The sequence below is a fragment of the Dipodomys spectabilis genome, unplaced genomic scaffold (genome assembly GCF_019054845.1).
Source record: "Dipodomys spectabilis isolate Male_0828 unplaced genomic scaffold, ASM1905484v1 ptg000140l, whole genome shotgun sequence".
NCBI classification, from domain to species: domain Eukaryota; kingdom Metazoa; phylum Chordata; class Mammalia; order Rodentia; family Heteromyidae; genus Dipodomys; species Dipodomys spectabilis.
Window position 1 is genome coordinate 38,316,538 of NW_024870817.1, and position 24,507 is coordinate 38,341,044.

The window sequence follows — 24,507 nt, forward strand, 5'->3', positions numbered from 1 at the left end:
AAAAAAAGATGAGCTCACATTTTTCCCTTATCCAGTTGGAATAATTATTATTTTCTTTTTTTGCCAGTCTGGGCTTGAACTCGGGGCTTGAGCACTGTTCCTGAGTTTCTTTTGCTCAAGACTAGCACTTTACCACTTGGGCCACAGCATCACTTCCAGCCTTCTTATGTGGTATTGAGGAATGGAACTAAGGGCCTCATGCATGTAAGGCAAGCAATCTACCACTGAGCCACCTTCCCAGCCCAAGTAGTAAGTTTTAATAAGCCATTGTGACTTTAGATGAAAACCAATTAAAATTGGTATTGTGCTACAAATTTGAAGTTGTAATAAAACAAGTACCTTTTACATTGAAATTAGAACATAAATTTAATACAATTCAAAAATTAAAGTCCCTGTTCCAATTAGGTCTCAAAATATTTGTTTGGCAGGTGACACTTAAGTGATTAACAAAAAACAGAATTAAAAGCAAGGCAGAAAAATCTAGTTTACAATTCAAGAAGTCAGCTGATAATTGTATAGTAGTTTGAAAAAAGCTCTTCTCCTTGGTTGATGTCTCTAAGTGCAACAAGAACAACACATCGAAGTGGCCTAAAAAAAAAGAGAAAAGGTGGTTTATATTTTGAATATAGCCTATAAGGATGATACAAAGTTTTATCAGAATTTCTTACGTTTTAGCTCATGTATTCAATTTCCACAAGAAAATAATTATTTTCCCTACTGCAGATATTCTAAAGCACCGAGTGTCTAGTCTGTATTTGAAGTGTGAGTACATGCTCCCTCATGCTTTTACTGGGGCTGGACCTCAGGCCTTTGTGCTCTTGCTAAGCTTTCTTTTCTTTTTTTTGGGTCCGGTCGTGGAGCCTGAACTCAGCCTGGGCGCTGTCCCTCAGCTCTTCAGCTTAAGGCTAGCACTCTACCACTTGAGTCACAGCGCCATTTCCAGCTTTTTTTTTCTGCTATGTGGTGCTGAGGAATCGAACCCAGGGCCTCATGTATGCAAGGCAAGTGCTCTACCACTGAGCCACTTTCCCAGCCCTTGCTAAGCTTTCTTGCTCAAGGCTGGTGCCCTACCACTTGAGCCACACTTCCAGTTCCCAGTCTGTTTATTTGTTTTAATTTTATTTTTGTCAGTTGTGGGGCTTGAACTCTGGACCTGGGGACTGTCCCTGAATTCTTCAGCTCAAGGAGAGTGCTCTATCATTTGAGCTTCAGTACTACTTCAGCTTTCTGGTGGTTAATTAGAGATGAGTCTCATGGACTTTTCTGCCCAGGTTGGCCCGAACTGCAATCCTTAGTAGCTAGGATTACAGGCGTGAGCCACCAGTGCCTGGACAGTCTGTTATTTTAAAAGACCACAAATTGCTATCAATCACCTGTTTGAAAATGTTCCTAGTGCTCTAAACATGAGTCTCAGACAATTTTTGTTCTTTTAGAAGGATTATAGTTAACATTTATTAATTGGTATTTCACATTCTAAAAGATAAAAACATTATTTAAATTGGAGTTAAAAAATGTTCTGGACAAGAAAACACTTATATATACAACTTTAAAACTGTAAATGACGCTGGCGACGGTGGCTCACATCTGCAATCCTCGCTACTCAGGAGGCTGAGATTTGAGGATCACGGTTCAAAGCAGCCCAGGCAGGAAAGTCCATAAGACTCTTATCTCCAGTAAGCCACTAGAAAACCAGAAGTGGTGCTGTGGCTCAAATGGTAGAGCACTTGCCTTGAGCTGAAGAACACAGGCACAGCGCCCAAGCCCAGATTCAAGCCCTATGACCGAAAAAAACCCCCAAACATTGTAAATGACATCATGTGTCAGTGTACATGGGCCAAGAAAACCTAATTGTTAAAACACACAAACTCCCATAGAGACACAAAAGTTATTAAGTACAGTGATTAGTCCAAGTTTTAAATATCATTCATCTTAAAAGGGCAATTTATAGGCCTCCTATAAAATTAAGTTTGCTAGCAACTCAGTGAAATGATACAAACAGTATATCTTCTAAGCGGGATGTGGTAGCACAAACTTGTAATCCTAGTTTTCAGGTAGGAGGATTGTGAGTTCAAGCCTGGGCCACACAGCAAGGACATATCTCGAAAAAAATGTGTATTTACAAACATTTTTTGTGGGAAGGAAAATAATCACTTAGAAAAGCTTTAAGAATACCTGTAAAATACTGCATAAAATAAAAATGTGTGTTGGAAGTGTGGCTCAAGTGATAAAGTGTCTTTCTAGAAAGCACAAAGCCAAGTTTAAACCTCAGTACCACCAAAAAACAAATTTAAAAAATATGTGCAATGACTGTCTAATAATAAACAGAATGAGATAAGTAAAAAGTTTTACTTTCAAATCAGCCTGAGTTAGACTGGACTATGAGGCCAACACTCTAAGTTCAGGCCACAGTACTGAAAAAAACAATCAATCCTACATTAAAACATTGTTTTATGAGCATAAAAATTTAAGTTACTTGTAATTTTTTTTTTTAGACAAAGTTGGGACAGAGAACTAAGGGCCTCACCCATGCTGAGCAAATATTTCCCACTGAGCTACAGTCTCAGCCCTTAATTTACTTAAAAATTAATTTTATCCCTAATTCTATACAGTTTTTTTAAGTTCAGCATACAAAAGAAGACAGGAAATGCTCTTTACAAGACTAACCTTTGTTCATTATAGTTGTAGGCAATGTTTGGAATATATTGCTTCAGTTCTATAGGGAAAATTGCAGGCATATCGAATTCCTGGTAGCAGACATTAGCTACTCTGTCTAGAAATAGACATAATTTTCAGAAGAGGAGCCATGATACAAGGTCAAGGAAAAAATATTTAATTATGATCCCTGATATATGCTTTTGTAAATTATTAGAACATGGTAAAAAAAACTGGTGACTATTATGTTACAGGCATTGTGAAGACTACATAAATAATAAATAATACAATAAAATTTAAAAAGTAAAGTGTATGTTGACATACATATAAGCTTACATAACAAATATAGGTTTCCTTGTTTATCTTTCAAATATCAGGAATTAGCGGCTCAGACAGTTATTGATTAACAACAGGCTTCAAGTTCATGGTCTCTTTAATATCAAAACCCACATGCTAATTGTGGCCATATGATCAAACTTTTACCTATGGAAAAATCATCTTAAAAAAATTCTCAGAAACAACAAAAAGGGGATACAGTTTATGGCTAACTTATAATGCTATATAAAGAAACATGAAACAATCATTAATTTTGCTTAAAAATGCTTATATGTATATATATATATATATATATATATATATATATATATATATATATCGGGGCTCTAGTGGCTCACATCTGTAATCTCAGCTTTTTAGTAGGCAGAGTTCTGAAGACCAGTTTGAAGCCAGCACAAGCAGACAAATCTTAGTCAAGCAAAATACTAGACTGAAGGTGTAGCTCCAGTGGTAGAGTACCAGCTGTGAGTGAAAAAGATGAGCTGAAGGTTCAAGTCCCAGACTCAGCACAAAACAACAACAAAATATTTAAAATAAAACTCGTAGGGTTGGGAGTGTAGCTTAGTGGTAGAGTGCTTGCCTAGCATGCATGCATGAAGCTCTGGGTTCAATTCCTCTGTACCACATAAACAGAAAAAGCTGGAAGTGGCACTGTGGCTGAAGGGGTAGTGTGCTAGCCTCAAGCAAAAAGAAGCTCAGGGATAGTGCCCAGGCCCTGAGTTCAAGCCCCAGGACTGGCAAACAAAACAAAACAAAACAAACCTCCTAAAAATCTAAAGCACAATGATCAAATCATCTATTACTTATATTCACTAAAAATCATTACAAAAACAGCTGAAGATTTCCAAATAATGTATTTCATTATTTCCCTAAATAAGCTGTGGTATCTTTCCTCAAAATGTTAGTTGTTTAAGGATTGGAATACCTGAGATGTTACTCAACTGCCTGTGACACCCAACTGGATGGCAAAGGAGAACTGGCCATTGCGACACCTCACTTCACAGCCCAGGATGCCAACTTACAGTTAGAACAATTGTTGACATACTGTCCCACAGCCAGTGGATTATGAAGCTCTGATGTTAGCCATGTACTATCACTCATTTTTAAAGGGCCAAGTCGATCTCTCCCACTACAAGATCTGAAACAAATGGAAGCATTAAGGACTCTTCTATATCTTCAAATGGAATTTTAAAAGGTACAAAACTAAATGTTAGTTTTGTTTAACTTTTTATTTTTTTGTCCAATCTATCAGGCAACTGTGTTGCTACAAAACATTTTAAAGTAAAATATTGCAGATTATAATCAATATAAGTGTGGTTCTATACCCTGTAATTAAATTTGAATATGGGTACCACTCACCTGTATACAACTTTTGATATTCCTTTATCATTTCCATCAATGAGTACCCCATCCACGCATCTAAAAATAAATGGATTTCCAATGGACTGGAAAAAGACTGGCTCATACTTCTGATATACTGTACCTATTATATAATAAGATATATGACATGTAAAAACCATCAAAATCCTGATAAAGACCATTCTTTAGGAACATAAACATACAATGGAAGACTTCTATCTTCAAAAAATTCTTACTAGTGTATATTAACTGTATAAAACAATTTCACGATGACATTTTAATACATGCTCCTCCATTTTCTTTAATCCTTCATCTCCAATGTGTCACATTCTCTTTGGTTATTTTCCCCTTTAAAGAGTTTGTGCTCCACAGGAATGGTGGGAAAAAGAGTGAACAAATACAGTAGTAGTACTCATTAGACACTATGTTGAAAATGAACTATGCAACTTGTGGGTGCGAGGATGGGAAGGAAAAGCAAGGAGACAATGAGGGAAGCGGTGACACTGTTCAAAAAGAAATGTACTCATTACTGACTTATGTAACTGAAACCTCTCTGTACATCACCTTTACAATAACAATAAAAAGTAAAAATTAAAGAGTTTGTGCTCCATAATGGAGTACAAACCAACGCTCCACGTAACAGAACTAAACACAACTGTCTTCCACAATGGTAATATGAGCATCATATTTTAGGCTAGTTTACCAAGTTTTACATATCTTTAAAGCAGAGCGTGATTTTTGGCATCTGCTAAAGTGTCACTCAAAAAATGTGTTTTGTTTCTGGAGATACAGTTCAGTGGTAGAGCACCTGCCTAGCCTGAAGGGGAAGGGAGAGGAAGAAAAATGGGGAGGGAAGGGGATGAGAAAGGATAAAAAAGGGAAGGGGAGGAAAGGCATTAGCTGAGTGCTTCCTAAGTGTGGGGAATGTTAATCTGTGTATTGTTTATTTTAGTGTCAGTTTGTTGGCTTGTTCTATAAAATCTTCACAGAGTCAGGTATTTGTATAGGAGGAAACTGAGATTACCTTACTTAGGGACACAAGATCAGAAAGAAGAAAAATAATTTTTTTATGCCAGTCCTAGGTTTGAGGCTTGAACTCTGTCTTTTGCTCAAGCCCAGCACTCTAGCACTTCAGCTACAGCTCCACCTCCCAATTTTTGGGTGGTTAATTGGAGATAAAGAGTCTCACAGACTTTCTGCCAGGGCTGGCTTGAAATCACAGTCTGTAGATCTCAGTATACTGAGTAGCTAGGGTTAAAGTTGTAAGCCAAGGCACCTGGTGGGAAAATAACATAGGCCTGATTCAAACATACATTTGCTGCTAAACAAAGCAAGTTAGTTTAACAAATAACATATTCTATTTGAATAGCATTGTATTCAACAATTGTGCAAAGAAATTGATTTACTTTCTACATGTAAAAAAACCAGAAGTCTTTTTCTAGTGATTTATGATTTTTTACCCCATTTATGTTAACCATAACATTTTCTCTTTTGTTTTCAACTAAGACAAACTGTCTTATTCTTTAATACTAAATAACTTGTCCAAGTGAGCATATTATCTTGTAAATTTGAACACTAGAAAGATTTTCTTTTTTTTTTTTTTGGTCCGGTCGTGGGGCCTGAACTCTGGGCCTGGGCGCTGTCCCTCAGCTCTTCAGCTCAAGGCTAGTGCTCTACCACTTGAGCCACAGCGCCACTTCCGGCTTTTTTTTCTTTTTGCTTATGTGGTGCTGAGGAATTGAACCCAGGGCCTCAGGCATGCAAGGCAAGCGCTCTACCACTGAGCCACCTTCCCAGCTAGAAAGATTTTCTTAAAAGAAAAACTGCATTTGTCCCAACAAATACTTCAGGATACTTTCTAACACACAACATAAATAAAGTTAATTACCAAATTAGAATTTTAAAGATCTGTGGAAACCTGGGTTTCCCATTCAAACTTTCACTCGAAGGATTTTAGGCCTAAGCATTAACAACTTTGATTTATCAGTATATGAAACTCTTGGCAGTACTAATTAAGCTGTTACCAGGATACATAGATACAACCGCGCCTTTTGGTACCAATCCTTTAGTAATGAAGACACCTCTTCCTGCAGAAATCAATGAACTAGTTGCTCGGGTAATACTGAAACCCAATGTCTTATAAAGAATTTCTTCTGGTTTAAAAATATTTTGCTGTTCATGTTTTGTTTCAAGCAGATTGTCCCTTGGATGCTGCATTGGCAGTAGGTCTTGATATTTTGACTTAACAGATTCTGGAAGCATAGTCAAAATAGCTGATTGTTTACTGAACTCATTTAAGAACAGAGCCTGGAATACTTTCAGTAACGTTTCTAGGACATCTTCATCTGAGATAACTTTGTCTTTGGATTCCTCTGGAACATGTCGAAGGGTCCTGAAAATGGGGAAAGTTTCCATTCACTACCCTTCAATGGATAAAAGACAGTCCTGACGCTTTCTGGGTTTTTGGCCTTAATGAACTGCAACATTCTCATCTGTTTGGAAGGCATAAACGAAGTCTAGGAAAGAATTTGGAGGGTAATCTACATGATCGAACTCCCAATATTGCTCCTGCAAGTGGCTAATATTTAATTAATACCCAGCAACCGTTGCTGGGTACCCTGATACACCATCTCACTTCTGCAAAGAAAGTGAGGCCTGGAGATGTTAAGGAACTCGGTTGAGGTCCTAAAGCAGATGCAGAAGTGTAGCTCAGCTTTCTCTCACTACCCCCAATAGTCAAATGAATTTCTTTTTTTTTTTTGGTTGGTCATGGGCCTTGAACTCTGGGCTTGGGCGCCGTCCCTGCGCTCTTCAGCTCAAGGCTAGCGCTCTACCACTTGAGCCACAGCGCCACTTCCGGTTTTCTGGTGGTTAATTGGAGATAAGTCTCATGGCGTTTGTTGCCCAGGCTGGCTGTGAACCGCGATCCTCAGATCTCGGCCTCCTGAGTAGCTAGGATTACAGGCGTGAGCCACCGGCGCCCGGCCAAGTGAATATTTTCACGTTGAGAATTCAGCTAGAGAACACAACCGGAGGCAAGCAGCGTCAGAGGCCGAGGTAAGGTAGCCTTCCATCTTTTGCCATATTTCCTCCTGCGAGTACTGTTTTACTGACTTTTGTTTCCAGACCGTATTACTTTTTTATACGAGTCGTATTTTTACTATGGAACAGGACGGACGCTTCTGGGTGGTTTTGGGGGGCTGGGGTCTAAGGTAATGGAGCACCCGAGCGCACGTTCCTGTGGCTCGGAAGCTTTGGCCACGACCTCTGTTTTCCCCAGGTTTTCAGAACCCGGCCTCGCGCAGAGGGCTGCCGCTGGGGGCTGACCTCCTGCAGATGGCTGGGACCGTGCCACCCGCGACACTGGCGCCAAGCCCCTCGGCCAGCCGGGCCCACCCCACACCAGAGGCCCAGCTCCGGGCGGCGCGGCCAGGCCGCCAGGCCCACCCCACACCAGAGGCCCGGCTCCGGGCGGCGCGGCCAGGCCTCCCGCGGCAGGTTTCCACCCACAGCAGCTCCACGCGGCTGTTCCCCGTCCCCGCCGAGCTGAGGCGCTCTCGCCACACAAATCACTTCCACCGAGTTGGAAAACAAGCCTCGGCTCACTCAGAGCCAACCCCCTTCCGCGTAGAAAGCCTCCTAGTTCTGCAGGGCCCCAGCGAGTGTAGACAGCCGAAGACGCACCACGAGCCTCCACGCAGGGAACAACCAGGTTTGTGAGGACCGCGCCGCGCGGTGCACTCTGGGAAGAGGCCCCAGGCCCCGCCCACCTAAGGCCCGCGACCGCTTCCAGACCTCACTTTGCCAAAGGGTCTTACGAGCCACAGCCCAGCCGGACGAAAGCCCCGCCCATCCAGCCCCAACCTGCCTCAGGCCCCGCCCACGACGCTACCCCCTCCCCCCTCAGCCCTCGCTCATCACTGCCCCGCCCGCTACACTGCCTCAGGCTCCGCCCCCTGGAGCCGCTCCGCCCCCTGGAGCCGCTCCCCCCCCTGGAGCCGCTCCGCCCCCTGGAGCCGCCCCGCCCCCTGGAGCCGCTCCGCCCCCTGGAGCCGCCCCGCCCCCTGGAGCCGCTCCGCCCCCTGGAGCCGCTCCGCCTGACGCTCTTCGGGCGCGTCAGGTTCCGCCGTCCGCAGCCGCGTAGCCCGGGCTGTCAGGCGGAAGGAAGGCACTAGGTTGGCCGCCCGGCCCTCTCACCTCGGGTTGTGGCTGAGGTTCAGTGCGATCCAGGGGACAAAGCGGTACTTGTATCGGTGCCATCGCTGCCACAGCGCCCGCAGCAGGCGGCCCGGCATGGCGGCGCGGTGACGAGGGGGGCGTGGGAGAGGCGGGGCGCAGGCCCCGGCCCGCCCGGCCGGGGGAGGAGCGGCGGCCGCGCGTCCCGCCCCCCAGCGGAGGCCTCGCCGGGCTCCGGTAGCCAGCGCCGGCCCTCTCGCGTGTGGACCTCAGCTCGCCGGATGAGGAGTGGAGCCGGGGAGGCCCTGGTCTCCTCGCCGGTCCCCCGTGTGCGTTCTCTCCGCGGGCTCCCGCCCTGGCTGGGCGCCGAGGGCCCCGGGTGTCGGGGCGTCCTGCCCTGGGCGTGCGTCCGGAGAGGGCACCGCTTAGCGTCGTCCGTAGTTGGTGTGCGGAGGCCTGCCTGCCGGCCCCGTCCTCCGCCCCTCCTCCGTGGCCTGGCCGCCTTCCAGAAGAGGCTTCAGCGCCTCCCCCACCGCAGCCCCGCCTTCCAGAAAGTTACCGTGCGGGAGGGAGGCGTGTCCACGAACACGTAGGACGCGGTGACACCCACTTTTCACCCTGTTTTGCCTCTTCCCAGACACTCGCTGCAGAGTGTGTTTTAGAAGGAGCTTTACTCCGGCAGAATTGGCACACGATAAACTGCACGTGCTCAAAGTGAATTATTTTTATTGGGCGCGCGCTAGCGCCTGTGCCTGTGCTGGGGCTTGAACTCGGGGCCACTGGGCTGTCCCTGAGCTTTTCTGCTCCAAGATAACCATCTACCACTTGAGCCACAGCTTCTCTTCTGGCTTTTGGGTGCTTAATTCAAGTTGAGTCTCACAAACTTTCCACTCTGAGCTGGCTTCGAACTTCCGTCCTCAGATCCCAGCCTCCTAAGTAGCAAGTATTAATAGGCATGTGCCACGGGTGCCCAGCCTTGTTAAAAACAATTTTTTTTTGGACATACATACATATCTGAAAAACTTTCACCATAATGGAGATAGTGAATGTATCTATCACTCCCCAAAGACCCCTTCTGATTGCCTTCCATCCAGCCCCTCTGGCTAGCCCCAAATAACCATTGATCTGCTGTTACTGGGATCATGATATATTATCATCGTGTTAATGAATTCCCTTGGTAAAATTTTGTTTAGAAGTTTTGTATCTATGTTCGTGAGAAATTTCGGTGACTAGTTTTCTTGCAGTGTCTCTTGAAGTAACTCTGGCCTCATTGAATGAAGCGTGAAATGATCCCTCTACAGGTGAAATTTGGAAAGATTTTTACAATTTGCCTCCTTCACACAGACACAGACACACACACACACACACACACACACACACATACGCACATACACTCACTCTCATGCAACCAGAGGACAAAACTAATTTCTAATGTGTTGGGTCTTCTTCCGTCCCTCAAAAGACGGACGGGGTCCGAGGAAAGGTAAGTGCGGTGCTTGCCCGCTCCCCAGCCTCCCTCAGCCCGGGAGATGACAATCAGACACAGCGGGGAGCCAAATCCATCAGGTAGAAAATTCGTTTATTAACAGAGAGCAGCCCTTTTTAAAGCCAAAAAGGGCGGGTGGCATGGCAAGGGAGGAAGAGGAACCAATCACTGGCAAGGTCACACCCTATCTTGCTCCTAAGCCTTCACGGGCTGGTTAGGCACATCTTAAGGTGAATTGGGCTCTGCCCACTCTATTCTCTCCCAGCGCCATCTTTGCTGCCCATGTGCTCTGCACTAATGAAGGCAAACTGCAAGACTTCTTTAAGCATCTTCAAATCCACAAGTGTTTACCAAGAAAGAAATGTGTTTCCATTTCCACAGGGTAGAAAGTTGACTTCCCTATTCTTTTCTGAGAGTGACAGTGAATCCTAAGCTGAAGTCCATGCTGAACAGCTCACTGTAGTGAAGATCAAAGCAGACACCAAGGGTAAGAGGACTGATTTTTTTTATTCCAAAAGAAAAGGAATGGAAGAGTATCTTCCAGTGTCAGTTTATTTTACTCTTCATGTCATGTAGGATGTTGGCCAGTTCTAGAGTCTTTTCCCTTAGATGGTGTTTGTTAACTTGGCATAGTTCAGATTTATCTGATTTGCTAATGGATTAATAATCAGTTCAGCTCCAAGATGGATTAGTAAATGGAATATGAAGAAAATATCTTTATGATCTCTAAACTTAAACCAGAAAAACGAATCAGATCCCTGACTATCATTAAAAACTAAAACAGGCTGGGAAGGTGGCTCAGTGGTAGAGTGCTTGCCTTGCATACACGAGGCCCTGGTTTCGATTCCTCAGCACCACATAAGCAGAAAAAGCTAGAAGTGGTGCTGTGGCTCAAGAGGTTGAGCCCTCACCTTGAGCTAAAGAGCTCAGGGACAGTGCTCAGGCCCAGAGTTCAAGCCCCACGACCAACAAACAAATCCTAAAGACTAAAACTGTTTTGGTATATAGTTTTAGTGATTTTACTATTAAAATTAATGTTAATTAGCTAATAAATTCATAAGAATAGAACATAGGGACAAATGGAAACATAGGAAATAAAGTTAAAAGTTTATTTTAATCAAACCCTATCATCTGTACTTCCACTAATCCACTTGGTCTTCACCATCGCTCCTCAGCATTTATTAGACTAATGTGTTTTCTGCAAGCCTTATTTCTGTACATTTATATACCATTGTCCATTCCTGTGGATACTACTGTAAAATACCTTCAATTTTTTTATTTACTCAAAAATCTTGAAAATCTCCCCATGTTTATAAAAAATATGCTTCCTTCTTCCATTGCAAGGCTTCACCTTCAAGTTTAATATTTACTGTAATTTTCTGGTAGATTTATTTTATATGGTTTATAAAGTTGTTTTTGGCTTTCCAAGAATTTTTAAATGTAATCAATTAGGATTTATTTATTTGTATTAGGGATTAAACTGAGGACTTCATGCTTGCTAGGCAGGTGCTTTACAACGTGAGCCATAATTCCACCCTTTTTGTTGTTCTTGTTGATTTTACTTGTTTTATTGATAGGGGCTCTTAAGGTTTCTGCTTGGGTGGTCTCAGACTGCTATAATCTTACATTTCCTTTTCTTTTTGTTTTATTTTATTGTAAAGGTGGTGTATAGAGGGGTTACAGTTACATACATAAGGTAATGAGTACATTTCTTGTCAAACAGTGTTACCCCCTTCCCTTGTTTTCTTGTACTTTCCCTCCCCCCCCCCCCAAAGTTGTAAAGTTCATTTCCAACATAGTGTCTTGTGAGTATCGCTGTTGCATTGGTTTACCCTTCGTCCTTCTCACCATTTTGTGAGGCAGATCAGACAACTGTATATAGAAGACACAGGGTACGAAAATAAAAAACAGTGACAACAGTGCACAAACCAAAGGAAAATAAAAGAAAGAACTTCACACAGTACATACAACAAAAACAAAAAAAAAAAGCAAAAATCCCTCTTGTTTCCATATTGGAGTTCATGTCAATTAGCATCATTTTATATGGTCATATGTACATAGCTATTGAGCTATTGTGGTCCTCTGGTAGGACTATCCTAGACATACTAATTATTAGAGATGAGGGAAACAAAGGAGCCTGTGTTTCTTTGTGTCTGGCTTACTTCACTTAATATTTTTTCCAAGTCTTTCCATTCCTTATGAATGGGGTGATGCCATTCTTTCTGATAGAAGCATAGAGATCCATTGTGTATATATACCATATTTTTTTGATCCATTCATCTACTGAGGCATCTGGGTTGGTTCCATATCTTAGCTATGGTAGCATTTACCTTTCTTGTAGCTGGGATTCTAGGTGTTGTACATTATGCCCAACTTATTTGGAATGTTGGATAAGGTGATGACATGAATTACTATTAGCCATGCCTAAATTGACAAGGAATCACAAAACCTGAGACCTGTCTGGGGAGTATCTGACTAGGAAATGCAAAGGCACTGGATGAGGTTGACAAGAAGCATGGAAAGAAGGCCAGTGTGACTGGTATCTTAAGTAAGGGAAAGAGGAAAGGTGAAGCCATGGAAAAAGAGAGGATGCCAGATCCCATAAATCCTCATGAGGAGTTGAGATCCTTAGTACAATAGGAAACCATTGGAAGGTTTATACATAGGGATAAGATCTGTTTCATAGTTTAAAAAGATTACTTTGAGTATTAGGTTGAAAAAAAATTATATCAAGTGAAGTAAGCCAGACCCCCCCAAAACAGGCTATGTGGTTTCTCTTACTTGTAATAACTGTAAACATATGTAATATATATAGAATTCTACAAGTTAATCCAATGGATAGTAAAAGACAAATAATTATACTTGGACATGATTAATTTATGATTTTTTTCTGGGATCTGTAAGGTCAAAATTATTTTCATAATGGGACTAATAGCTTATTTGTCTTTACTCTTACTTTTCACAGGGTACAGAAATTTGATTTGGAAATATTTTAGAAATGCCAATTTCACTTTTTTAGGGGGAAAGGAATATAGTTATTTTTCATAAAGATATATTATCTATTTTAGCATATAATAAGTGGTTTCTCATTTTTTTAATGATTTAACACATAAGTATTTTTAAATTAATTAATTTTAATATTGACACAGTAAATGTCCACATATAAACTCTACATAAACAGAAGTTACTTAGGAGCACTTGAAAAATTTTAGAGTCAGGTGTGTGTGTGTGTGTGTGTATGTGTGTGAATGCGTGGCATGCATATCTTTACTAAGGGTTAAATCCAGGGCTTTGCACATGCACAGTATATGTTGTATCACTGAGCTGCATCTCTAGCCTTATAAAAAAGTATAACAGACAAAAGAAGTATGTGCACATGTATGCATATGTGTGCTGGTACTGAGGCTTAAACTCAAGGCCTTGTACTCTTACTTGGCTTTTTTTTTTCCTCTCTCTTTTTACTAAAAGCTGGCTGCGTACCACTAGAATCACTTTTCAGCCTAGGCTGGTTTTGGACAAGAATCCTAAGTTTCAGCCTCCTAAGTAATAGGATTACAGGAGTGAGCTACCTGCATCCACCTAAAGACAGATTTTTGAGAATTGTGTATTGTGATTAAAAATTTTGAGAAGGGTATGTGTGACACGGTATTTCATCAGATACTAAAGCTAATATCAATTTCATGAATTACAGTTATATGCTGCACATTGATGAAATTAGACACACACTATTTTAAAGTTGTTTTGTGCAGAAAGACCTAACATTGCATAAAAAAGGAGGAAAATGGTCTCCACTATTTTTTGTGTAAATTAGGAAAAGCTTCCTTTTCCTCTAGACGTTTTACTGCCATCTACTGGAACTTAATTGTAATAGATGCATAAATCTAGTAGTTCTAGTGTGCATGGTGTCCATAGATTTGTGTAATGTACAACTGATTATAGATACCTTAAGGGCCACTGGCAGCAGTTTTGAACTAATTTTGAGACCCCGAAGTGTTAGAACCAGTAGTATGAGCAAATTTGTAGAGGTGAGATGAAACACAGTGAATTCAGACAGCAAGGACAAACAATAGGAGAACAAAATTTTTGTTAGGAACAATGGGAAATAAAATTTTAGGCAAAGTAAGGTCAGTCTATTGGGAACCCTTTGGAATTTAAAGTAGGCAGCAAGTAGTTGAAGTTTGTTTTTTTTTTTTTTGTTGTTGTTGCTTTTTGGCATGACATTGTTAGAAATAGTCTGCAGTGCTCCAAAGATCAGTAATTGGCAGGCTGCATGGATGGATGGATGGATGGATAGATGGATAGATGAGTGGATGGTAGATGACCAGATGGCTGGGAGCAAAGTGATCCTGAGAATAGGAGGGCATGAAAGGAGACATCACATGTCTTCATATGGTTCTCCTTTTTTGCAGACCATTAGAAGGGAGTCATATAATAGAGATTTTTTTTAGGTAATAAACATCAAATCTAGACCTGGAAAACGAAATTCTCAGTTATTGCTTTGAGTTTCTAAGGAGAACACTAAGATTTCTATTCCTGAGGAAGGGGGTGAGGTTAAGTTTGATTTTGAAAATTTTGAGGGCACTCTTAAATCAGAGTTTCACTCTGTTGCCCTCTTCTGGATATTGCATTATTGCCCAAATAATTGTTCTACTGGTGTTTAGTTAGTGCAGGTTGAACTACTAGTATTTAACTGGGGGGCAAAGGAGAGAGAAAATAAATAAAATGGTCAGATGAAATCCTTGTGTTATTCAGATTTTCCTTACAACAACAAAAATTCCTGATACAACAACACAGAGAAACAGTCCTTATCTTGATATTTACACCTTTTGAAATTACTGACTTTTTCTTTCTTCCTCCCTTCCTCTTCCTTTTCTTCTTCCCCCTTTTCTCCTCCTTTCTCTCTCATTTTGCTGCATAGCAAAAATGTATTTTCACTTTCTTTAAAACTTTTCCTCCTCTCATGATATCCCTGATTCCATCCTTTCCCAGCTTTCTAAATAACATCTACTGTTTGACTTCCTTTCTGCTATGTCTTAAATCTTTGTCTTTAACAAGGTCTTGTCCTGGCCATTTTTTCTCATTAAACACACTCTACTTGAGTAATCTTGCACATTTACCCATAGCTACTCATTATGGTGGATACTGTTAAGGCTGACTTTATGATGTCCATTCTTCTCAGACTCCTATACAGGTGGCTCTGTCTGAATGAGATATAAATGAAAAGTTACAAAGGGTTTTAGGAGGGTTTGTGTTTTCTTGATAGAGGCACCTTTTTATTCTTTTTCTTTCCTGGATACTGAGGTGGGGTTTAAAGATACCTAAGGAAAAGGTACATAAAGAAAACCTCATGCTGAGGAGAGTGAAGTAGATAAATCTTGGAAACACTGATGATATCATAAACCTAATATTTCATCCCTGGGCTGCCTACTTCTGGACTATTCTTATTTCATCTTTTGCTTTCCTCGGTTCTTTAAGATGCTTGCTCAAGCATGCGTGATAGGAACCTACTTTTCCATCATGCTCTCTATCATGCTGGGGGGTGAGCACAGTAGGACTAAGCACCACAGGAGTAAGAGGTCTCCAACTAGACTTTGATACTAGGCAACTTGCTTTTCTTTTTTTTTTTGGTCCGGTCGTGGGGCCTGAACTCTGGGCCTGGGCGCTGTCCCTCAGCTCTTCAGCTCAAGGCTAGTGCTCTACCACTTGAGCCACAGCGCCACTTCCAGCTTTTTTCTTTTTGCTTATGTGGTGCTGAGGAATCGAACCCAGGGCCTCAGGCATGCAAGACAAGCGCTCTACCACTGATAGGCAACTTGCTTTTCTATCTCGATTTTCATCTCCATGTTGCCAAGGGAGAAACTGAAGGAGAGGGAGGTCTTCCTGGCCATCTTTGCTGGTATTCACTCCAAGTCAGTAGTACAATAAGATGAGGCTTCAGCCTGACATTGGACTCCAGATCCCAGAAAACAAAAGTTGACTTTCACCTCTGTTCCAGAACATTTGTGATGGCACAGGCTATAAGCTGCACCTGAAGTAGAGACACAACATCATGTCTACAGTCCACACATTCTCTTCTGTGGGGCCTACTGTAGAAACATGGCTGTAGTGGCTACCACTGTCTATCTGCTTGTTGTGAAAATTCTCCTAAGGAGAGTAACTCAGGCTTGCAAATTCAGCTAGGTTTTTTTTTCTCTCTCTTTTTTTTTCTTTTTCTTTTTTTTTTGTTAGTCGTAGGGCTTGACTTGGGCCTGGTCGCTGTCCCTCAGCTCTTCAGCTCAAGGCTAGCTCTCTACCACTTGAACCACAGCGCCACTTCCGGTTTGCTGAGTGGTTTATTGGAGATAAGAGTCTCACAGACTTTTCTTGCCCAGGCTGGCTTTGAATCGTGATCCTTAGATCTCAGCCTCCTGAGTACCTGAGTAGCTAGGATTACAGGCGTGAACCACTGGTGCCTTGCCCAGCTAGTAAAGTTTTATTGAGTCATGAACCCATTGATGCCAGTGATTCCAGATTTCACCTTTTCTGTAAAGAGAAAGTCATTTGAGGGGCAGAATACCAGAGGGATGGGAAGAAGCTCCTGCACTTATCCATGAAGCCCTGCCCAGAGAAGGGTGGTGTGAGTGAGAAGTTTTTGAAGAAACAGGAATGCAAGCAGGACCTAGGGACTGATGGCCAATGGTCAATGTCTCATTCTAGGTCCTAGCATTATATCCTTAAGAGTCTGAAGGCCGTTGATATGAGGAAAAGTATAGTTTCTCAGAAAGTATGGAAGTCTTGTCTTCACACCTATGGTTTTAGAAAATTAATGGAGCAACATAATTTGGAAAAAGTTACATTGCAATAAAATATGGAAGTCTGCTGTACTTCTATGCTTTCATATAGCTGAACTTAAAAATGTTAAACACAGATTGGACTTTGAGTATGGATCGTAAAACGTGTATTAAAAAAAAAAAAGAAGCTGGGGTCTCTGCAATAGTTTCTGGCTGTCCTTGGATGCCCTCTTTGGCTCTGTTGATAGGTCCATAGCTGTAGTTCTTAAGGAGTTCAAAAAGACTTCCAGTGAACAAGCCAGTATTTCCTCTGGTTTACTCTTTACTGAAGTTTAATTTGTAACACTTATTCTCACATTTTGTTTTTCTTCCTCTGCCATATAAACTATTTTTTGTGTTTATTTATGTCTTATTTTGACAGCAGCATCAATACTGAATCTTCAAAAAAAGTGAAATCTGAGCAAGGGAAGGGGTCACATTGTCCAAAAAGGAAGTACCCTTTACCTTGTTTATGTAATGGTAACTCCTCTATACATCACCTTTATTATAACAATACAAAGTTACAAAAATGAGACTTGAGTTTTCTTTTTCATTTTAGGAAATTTCTGCTTGTTTGACACTATTGATTAATCAAAGCATTGCTCTCCTTCAGCTTTACAGGCAGTGGCTAATGACATAGTACATGCTCACAGGTGTGTGTATGGCTTCCTAAGAACACAGGTCTCAGCATTAATTCTCACTCTCTGAAAGCTATTTGCTGGTGAGGTAATCATTTATACTTTTGCAGATTTATCTCAACAACAACTGGGTTTTTTTTTTTTTTTTTTTTTGCTAGTCCTGGGGCTTGAACTCAGGGTGTGGACATAGCCCCTGAGCTTTTGTGCTCAAGGCTAGCTAGCTCTCTACTATTTCGAACTACAGCTCCATTTCTGGCTTTTTGGTAGTTAATTGGAGATAAGAATCTCCCAAATTTAACTGCCCAGACTGGCTTTGAACTTCAGCGCTCAGAGTTCAGCTTCCTGTGTGGCTAGGATTACAGGTATGAGTACCAGTGCCAGCAACAATGGTGTTTTAAAAATCATTCTTACAGAAAACCAAATGTTTTCATTTATTAAAAATATTCTGAGCCTGGGGGCTGGGAAGGAGGCTCAGTGGTAGAGTGCTTGCCTTGCATGCCTGAGGCCCTGGGTTCGATTCCTCAGCACCACACAAGCAAAAAGAAAAAAGCTGGAAGTGGCACTGTGGCTCAAGTAGTAGAGCGCTAGCCTTGAGCTGAAGAGCTGAGGGACAGCACCCAGGCCCAGAGTTCAGGCCCCACGACCGGACTCCCCCCCCCCCCCCCCCAAAAAAAAAATTCTGAGCCTGATGTCTGCTGTTGCAGCTCACAATCAAGTGTTATTTTTCGTGTGTGTGTGTGTGTGTGTGTGTGTGTGTGTGTGTGTGTGTGTATGTGTGTATGCCAGTATTGAGAGCTTGGATGCTATTCCTTAGATTTTCACTCAAGCGAGCACTCTACCACTTGAGCCATACCTTCTCACCTAGCTTTTTGATGGTTAAGTTGTGATAAGAATCTCAGATTTGTCTGCCAGGGCTGGCTTCAAACCACAATCCTCAGATCTCAGCTTCCTAAGTAGCTAGGATTATAGCCATCTGGTTCAAGTATTATAGCCATCTGGTTCAAGTGTTATTTTATAAAAGAAGTCTTTGAAGGAACAGAAATCCTTTCCAGGAACATTTTCTTTTGGGAAGATGACAGGTCATTTCTCTGTCCAAAGTAAGACAGTAAGTCTTTAATGCCTTTAGAATAAACACAGAGAAAACACACCTAGAACACTTCTCATTCCCTGAATTGCTCATAAACTTATGGAAGGGATGGACCATGACATCTGGTTTGGGGTATGAATTCTTGCCCTACTACACTATTTGAAATGAAGCTCAGGTTTCAAGTAGAGGGTAAAGGAGTGGACCAAGAGCTTCATCTTCCTGTTTGGAATAGCTTGGAGGCAGGAATAACTGAGTGAGGAAAACTAGCCTTTCCATGGTTGAGGTGCCAGGTGTTTTGGAAGAATCTCCATTGTATAATGCTTGTGTGGGTGCCAAACCTTACTTTTTTTTCCACACACTACAAAATCACTTAACTTACAGTGAGAGAACTAGATTTGGAGTGCAGGCTTAGACCAAGCCATTGCGCTGAAAGGAGCCTGTTCCACATTATTGAAGTAGAACTATCTGGAGTCTCTAGGAAATATTGCATTGTTGTTGTATGGATTTCTCTAATTGCTATAATGTGTGGTTTAAGACAGTTGTGAGCCTGGATTGTGACTACTAGTGTACTATAATATTAAGAGAGAGTTTATTGCTTATAGGACTTTATGGGTTGTTTGTCAAGGGGCTTGAACTCAGGGCCTGGGTGCTGTCCATGAGATTTTTCTCTCAAGGCTATAAAGCTCTACCACTTTGAGTCAAGCACAACTTCCAGTTTTCTAGTGGTTAATTGGAGATAAGAGTCTCATGGACTTTTCTGCCTCAGCTGGCTACAAATCTCAATCCTCAGCTGTCGGCCTCCTGAGCAGCAAGATTCTAGGCATGAGCCACTGGTCCCTGGCAGACTATGTTTTTAACTTACTGTTTTTAGATTGTCTCTTCTGAATTATACCACTGCAAAAAAGACAACCCTAAAAATAGAATCATGATATGATTTACTGTTCTAATACTTGATACATATCTAAGGGAAATGAAATTAGCATATCAAAGATATCTGAACTCCCTTTATTTTTTCATGATTCATCAAAATCAACAATAATCTTTATTATGCTCACTGAAAGTTAAATTTTAACTACTGTTGCTCACTCGTATAGACTCTTGTGACTAGAAATATTTTATCAGATATAACATGGTACCAATGAAGTAAGGAGGTCAGGTCTGGCTGGCGCCATATTGGCCACATGGTGGATTGTAGGGTTTGGCATCTTGTCTTCATGCGGGGGAAGGAAACTCCCTGCCCATCACCTGCTTCCCAAGTGATGGCATTCCTGGATCCCTGGAGGCAGGGCGGGCACTTGACTGATAGGTTATTGAATCTGTCAGTCCAGTGCCTGGGACTGGGAATTTCCTGTGGATCTGCCCCCTGCACCCATCCATTTAGGCCTGGACCAGCCTAATAACCAGGACTCCATGCCATGTGTGTCTCCGTGATCGTGTCCTGTGTCCTGTCTCTTGGTCATCTCCAGTCATCATGGCATCCCAATTCAGCTCTCCATTGAAGCTGAATTGGCTTGTTGGTATTGTTTTTGTTGTTTCTTTCCTCTTCAGCATGTTTCCTAGCCATGTTATGTATATTTGGAGGCTGTAGGCCTAGGCCTTTGTAACAACGGGCTGCCTGTAGCTTGTTAATTGTATAATAAAGACTCCAATATTTCATATTCCAAAATGTGACTTCTGGGATGATTCATCTTACAACACCAGTATTTTTTTTTTGTCAGTCCTGAGTCTTGAACTCGGCCTGGGCACTGTCCCTGAGCTGCTTTTGTTCAAGGCTGGCACTCTACCATTTGAGCCAAGTACCACTTCAGCCTTTTCTATGTATGTGGTACTGAGTCATCAAACTCAGGGCTTCATGCATGCTAGGCAAGCACTCTACCCCTAAGCCACATTCTCAGTCTTGATAGTTGATACTTGATTTTTTTTTTTTTTTTTTGCCAGTCCTGGGGCTTGAACTCAGGGCTTGGGCACTGTCCCTGAACTGCTTTTACTCAAGGCTAGCATTCTACTACTTGAACCACAGCTCCACTTCTGCCTTTTTCTGTTTATGTGGTACTGTGGAATCAAACTCAGGGCTTCATGCATGCTAAGCAAGCACTCTACCACTAAGCTACATTTCCAGCCCCTAGTACCAATATTTTTCTAAGTAACACTTATACAAAGCATCTATGGAAATTTTTGTGTCAAATGTATTTTAAACTATTATAGCAACACATGCATATTCTGCTGAAAGGATTTAGAAACTTAATTTACACAATAGCAAGTAAAATGTTATCTGCCATGTTTTAAGAAGCTATAGTTAAATCTATGCACATGGATTATGTATATATCATATATAATGTCTATGGTCTGTAGATGCTGCATCTTTATTATTCTTAACTAGAAATATATACAAAAGTGCTCCATAATGATCCAGGAAATATATATTTACTGACCTTAGTTATGGAAAAAAGGTTTTAAGTATTATAAAGGATATTAAATATTCCCTAAGAACCAACAGACAGGACACCAAGTCCCACTGTTCTGTTTATGGGCCCCCTGGGTTGAGTGAGGGATAAAACACTGTGGATGCTTGGATTATGGGGCAGATGTCCCAACATACTTATTCTTAGGTTCAGCTCATTGACTGAGGGGTAACGTGGTGGAATGCAGACTGGTTGAGTGGAACTCCAAGAGAGACAGATGGAGCTTGCAGTGTGTAAGTAAGGACTGCTCTGCCACTAGGCAGAAGGCTAGTTTCTACTACATCTCAAATTATTTCTACTATCTCCAAAGTTTCCTCTACGACCCATAAAGTTGCCAGATCCACTTGCATGACCTCTTTGTGATCCAACAGACTGTACCTCTTATTGAAAAAGGGCCCTTTTCACTTCACAATTAGGCCCATTAACAGTGTGATATTTCTGAACAATTTTATCAAATCTTTTTTCCACTGTCTTCCATAACTTCCATGGTTTCAATCTTGTCATATTTTTCAAAGAAGTATCTCAAGGTATATTCTACTGTATCTTTTTTAATACCACTACCCATTTTTTTCACTATTAGATGGGCTCCTGGTTTCATAGAATCCTCTAGAAACCACTCTGATTCTACAACATGCTTATCAACCTTGTAGGGTCTAGCACACATTGCTGCATCTACCTCTTCAAGAGTAAACCACAAAACTGAAGCCCCTGGAACTTTTTTTCTAAGAATTTCTTATTACCACAATCTGTGAGTGTGCCCCACTTCTCAAAATGTTTTCTTAAAGTATCATCTGTAATTTCAGAGCTCAGACCAATAAACAGCTTCCTCAGTTGCTCTGGTTCCTTTGGATCATGCTCTCCATTTTGAGACTGGACTTGCTTCTTCCAACTCAAGTTCGGTATGGGACTGAGAGCTCCAAAACATTTTCTAATTCACATTTAAATTGTTAGGAAAGTTGGTGTTATTAGTCAACCTATCTTCCAACAGAACTGAATAAATGATGCAAGTTGTTAATAGATGGGTACAACTAGCTCTGCTAGTGACTGGTTTTTCTTTAATAAAGTTGCATAAACCAAACCAAAACAAAAACAGAAACTGGAGGCCATCTATGAATGAAAAAGCCAACTGGTCCTGATTTCAATCCTCAGTTTAGGTACAAAGAAAAGCATCAAAATGCCTCAGTGAGGTTGCAGTGATGAGTCCAGGACTGGGAGTCTGCAAAACCGAGAAAGCTCTCAAGCAGGGCAGGGATCAAGATTGGTTACAAAGACAATAGAGAAAGAGGAGCTAAAATAAGCCAGTATATGCTGAAATGTTAACTCATGTGCAAAGTGGGAAAACTTGAATGAATCCTATTAGTGTTTGATCAAATTGGAAGATTGGTATGAACTTAATATGTTCCTTAATTATAAAGGAAAAAATAACTCACACATGGTATATTTATATGTAGGTGTATGCATTTAGGCTTACATGCCATTATCTATGTGCACAAAATTGTGTATATACATGCATATATTTTTGTTGGAAAGGCCTGAACGCAGTGACATCCAGTAGCAGTGAGATCTTAGATTTTATTGATAGTTTTTGTTTTTTACGTGAATAACATTTAACGTGATCATTGGATTTGGGTCTAACTTTTTCCTATTTGTTTTCCATTTGTCCCACTTATTCTTTTCGGTTAATGGAATATTTCATTTTTTTAAACTGACATAAAACCATAAAGTTATACATATTAATGAGGTTCATAATTCATGATAGAAGTAGAAGTTGGATTTGAAAGACAGTTTTCATCAAAGGAAGAAAGAAGTAAAAAAAAGGCTGATCCAAGGATAGTAAGCAGACAAATGTTACAAGTTGGGCTGAAAATACAAATATGTTCTAGAAAAATAGTAGTTGGCTAAGGACATAGAAACTCTCACTTATTGGTCAAATCTGGGACCATTTGAGCAAATACAGGATGAGATATGATAAATGAGAGAAATCTCTTCCCAAGAGGAAAGAAAATGCCAATTAATATAGGAGGAATGAGGGACATGAAAAAATTCACCATCTGGCAACTACCAAGCATACTAATCAAGGGAGAAAGCTAAGAGTAGCAAGCTAACATCAGGAATAAAATATTTATGCCATCCCAAAGTAGTGTTTCCACAGGATATTTTATATATTAAGTGTAGAGGAAAAAATAACCATAAAGTGATGATCACAGTAAATAATACCAGAACTGGGACAGGACTATATTCCTCTTGTCATCATGTCCTAAGCATCACCTCTGTGATGCTCCAGCTGAAACTACACATTCTTTTTTGGTTAGTTGTAGGGCTTGAACTTGGCCTGGGCACTGTCCCTGAGCTCTTCAACTCAAGGTTAGCACCCTACCACTTTAGCCTCAGCACCATTTCTGGTTTTTCTGAGTGGTTTACTGGAGATAAGAGTCACAGACTTTCTACTGTTTGGGCTGGCTTTGAACTGTGATCCTTAGATTTCAGCCTCCTGAGTAGCTAGGATTACAGGCCTGAGCCACTGGTGCCCGGCTAAAGCATTCTTTTTTTTTTTTTCCTGGTCATGGGTCTTGAACTCTGGGCCTAGGCAATGTCCCTGAGCTCGTCAGCCAAAGGAAAGTGCTCTACCCTTGAGCCACAGCGCCACTTCTAGTGGTTTTCTGGAGATAAGAGTCTCACAGACATTCCTGTCCAGGCTGGCTTTGAACTATGATCCTCAGATCTCAGCCTCTTGAGTAGCTAGGATTACAGCCACATGAAATTACATGTTCTGAATCTAGTCAGCACTAGATTCTAGGAAGCACTAAACTCAAATGGAGTTTATATAAAGCAGTAAACTGTACTTAAAAAAAAGGGAAGAACTAAAGAACAGTTCTTGATTGATACTAATCAAAAATGACAAACACCATGTGATTCAGATTTTGATCCACTTGCTATAAAGACAAAACGGGGCAGCTGGAGAAACCAGATGAGGGTCATTAGATGAAGACTACAAAAGAATTGTCCTGTTCTTATAACTTTATTCTTATAAAATTTCAAAAAAATCAAAGCTTACAACTTTGTTAAAAACTTTTATTTACTATAAAGACAAAACACCAAAATAGGTACAAATACTATAAAATTGGTTCAATGGGGTAAAAATTTTAATTAAAATATCTTGATATATTTAAAATAACAAAGGATACATTTAAGCCAAATTTTCTTAACCCAGATTTTTTTTTTTTTTTTAACATTTGCTTACACAGTAAGGTGCTAATAGAAGTTAGCCCTTAAGCCCTGGAAGTCTTAGGAATCATAGTCACACAGCAAATATCATTTCATTGTGAAAGTGAACTTTGGTAGAAGAAAAATCTATAGGACACCTGAGGTAGTAGAAACTGGAATAAACAGCAGTAGACGTTATTTACATCTTGAGTACCAAATAACATTAAGAACACAAAAATAATTACACAATACAAATTTCAGTCCAGCTTTGATCCAAAGAAAATAAAGAATATTACAT

General features: G+C 41.0%; 1 protein-coding gene across 3 annotated transcripts; it reads right to left on the bottom strand.

The window, feature by feature from the left end:
• Nucleotides 1-252: 252 nt before the first annotated feature.
• Setd9 (SET domain containing 9) lies at nucleotides 253-8,661 on the bottom strand. 3 transcript variants are annotated; one of them, XM_042690851.1, is made up of 6 exons: nucleotides 8,545-8,661; nucleotides 6,372-6,739; nucleotides 4,348-4,471; nucleotides 4,011-4,126; nucleotides 2,665-2,770; nucleotides 341-588 (listed from the first exon to the last, which is right to left on the bottom strand). In XM_042690851.1, exons 1-6 carry the CDS (start codon nucleotides 8,640-8,642, stop codon nucleotides 501-503), a joined length of 900 nt encoding a protein of 299 aa, XP_042546785.1. In that variant the 5' UTR covers nucleotides 8,643-8,661; the 3' UTR covers nucleotides 341-500. The 3 variants fall into 3 exon arrangements, with proteins under 3 accessions (XP_042546787.1, XP_042546784.1, XP_042546785.1); XM_042690853.1 differs by lacking the exon at nucleotides 2,665-2,770 and having other exon boundaries at nucleotides 253-588; nucleotides 6,429-6,739; XM_042690850.1 differs by lacking the exon at nucleotides 2,665-2,770 and having other exon boundaries at nucleotides 253-588.
• Between the last annotated feature and the right edge of the window lie 15,846 nt (nucleotides 8,662-24,507).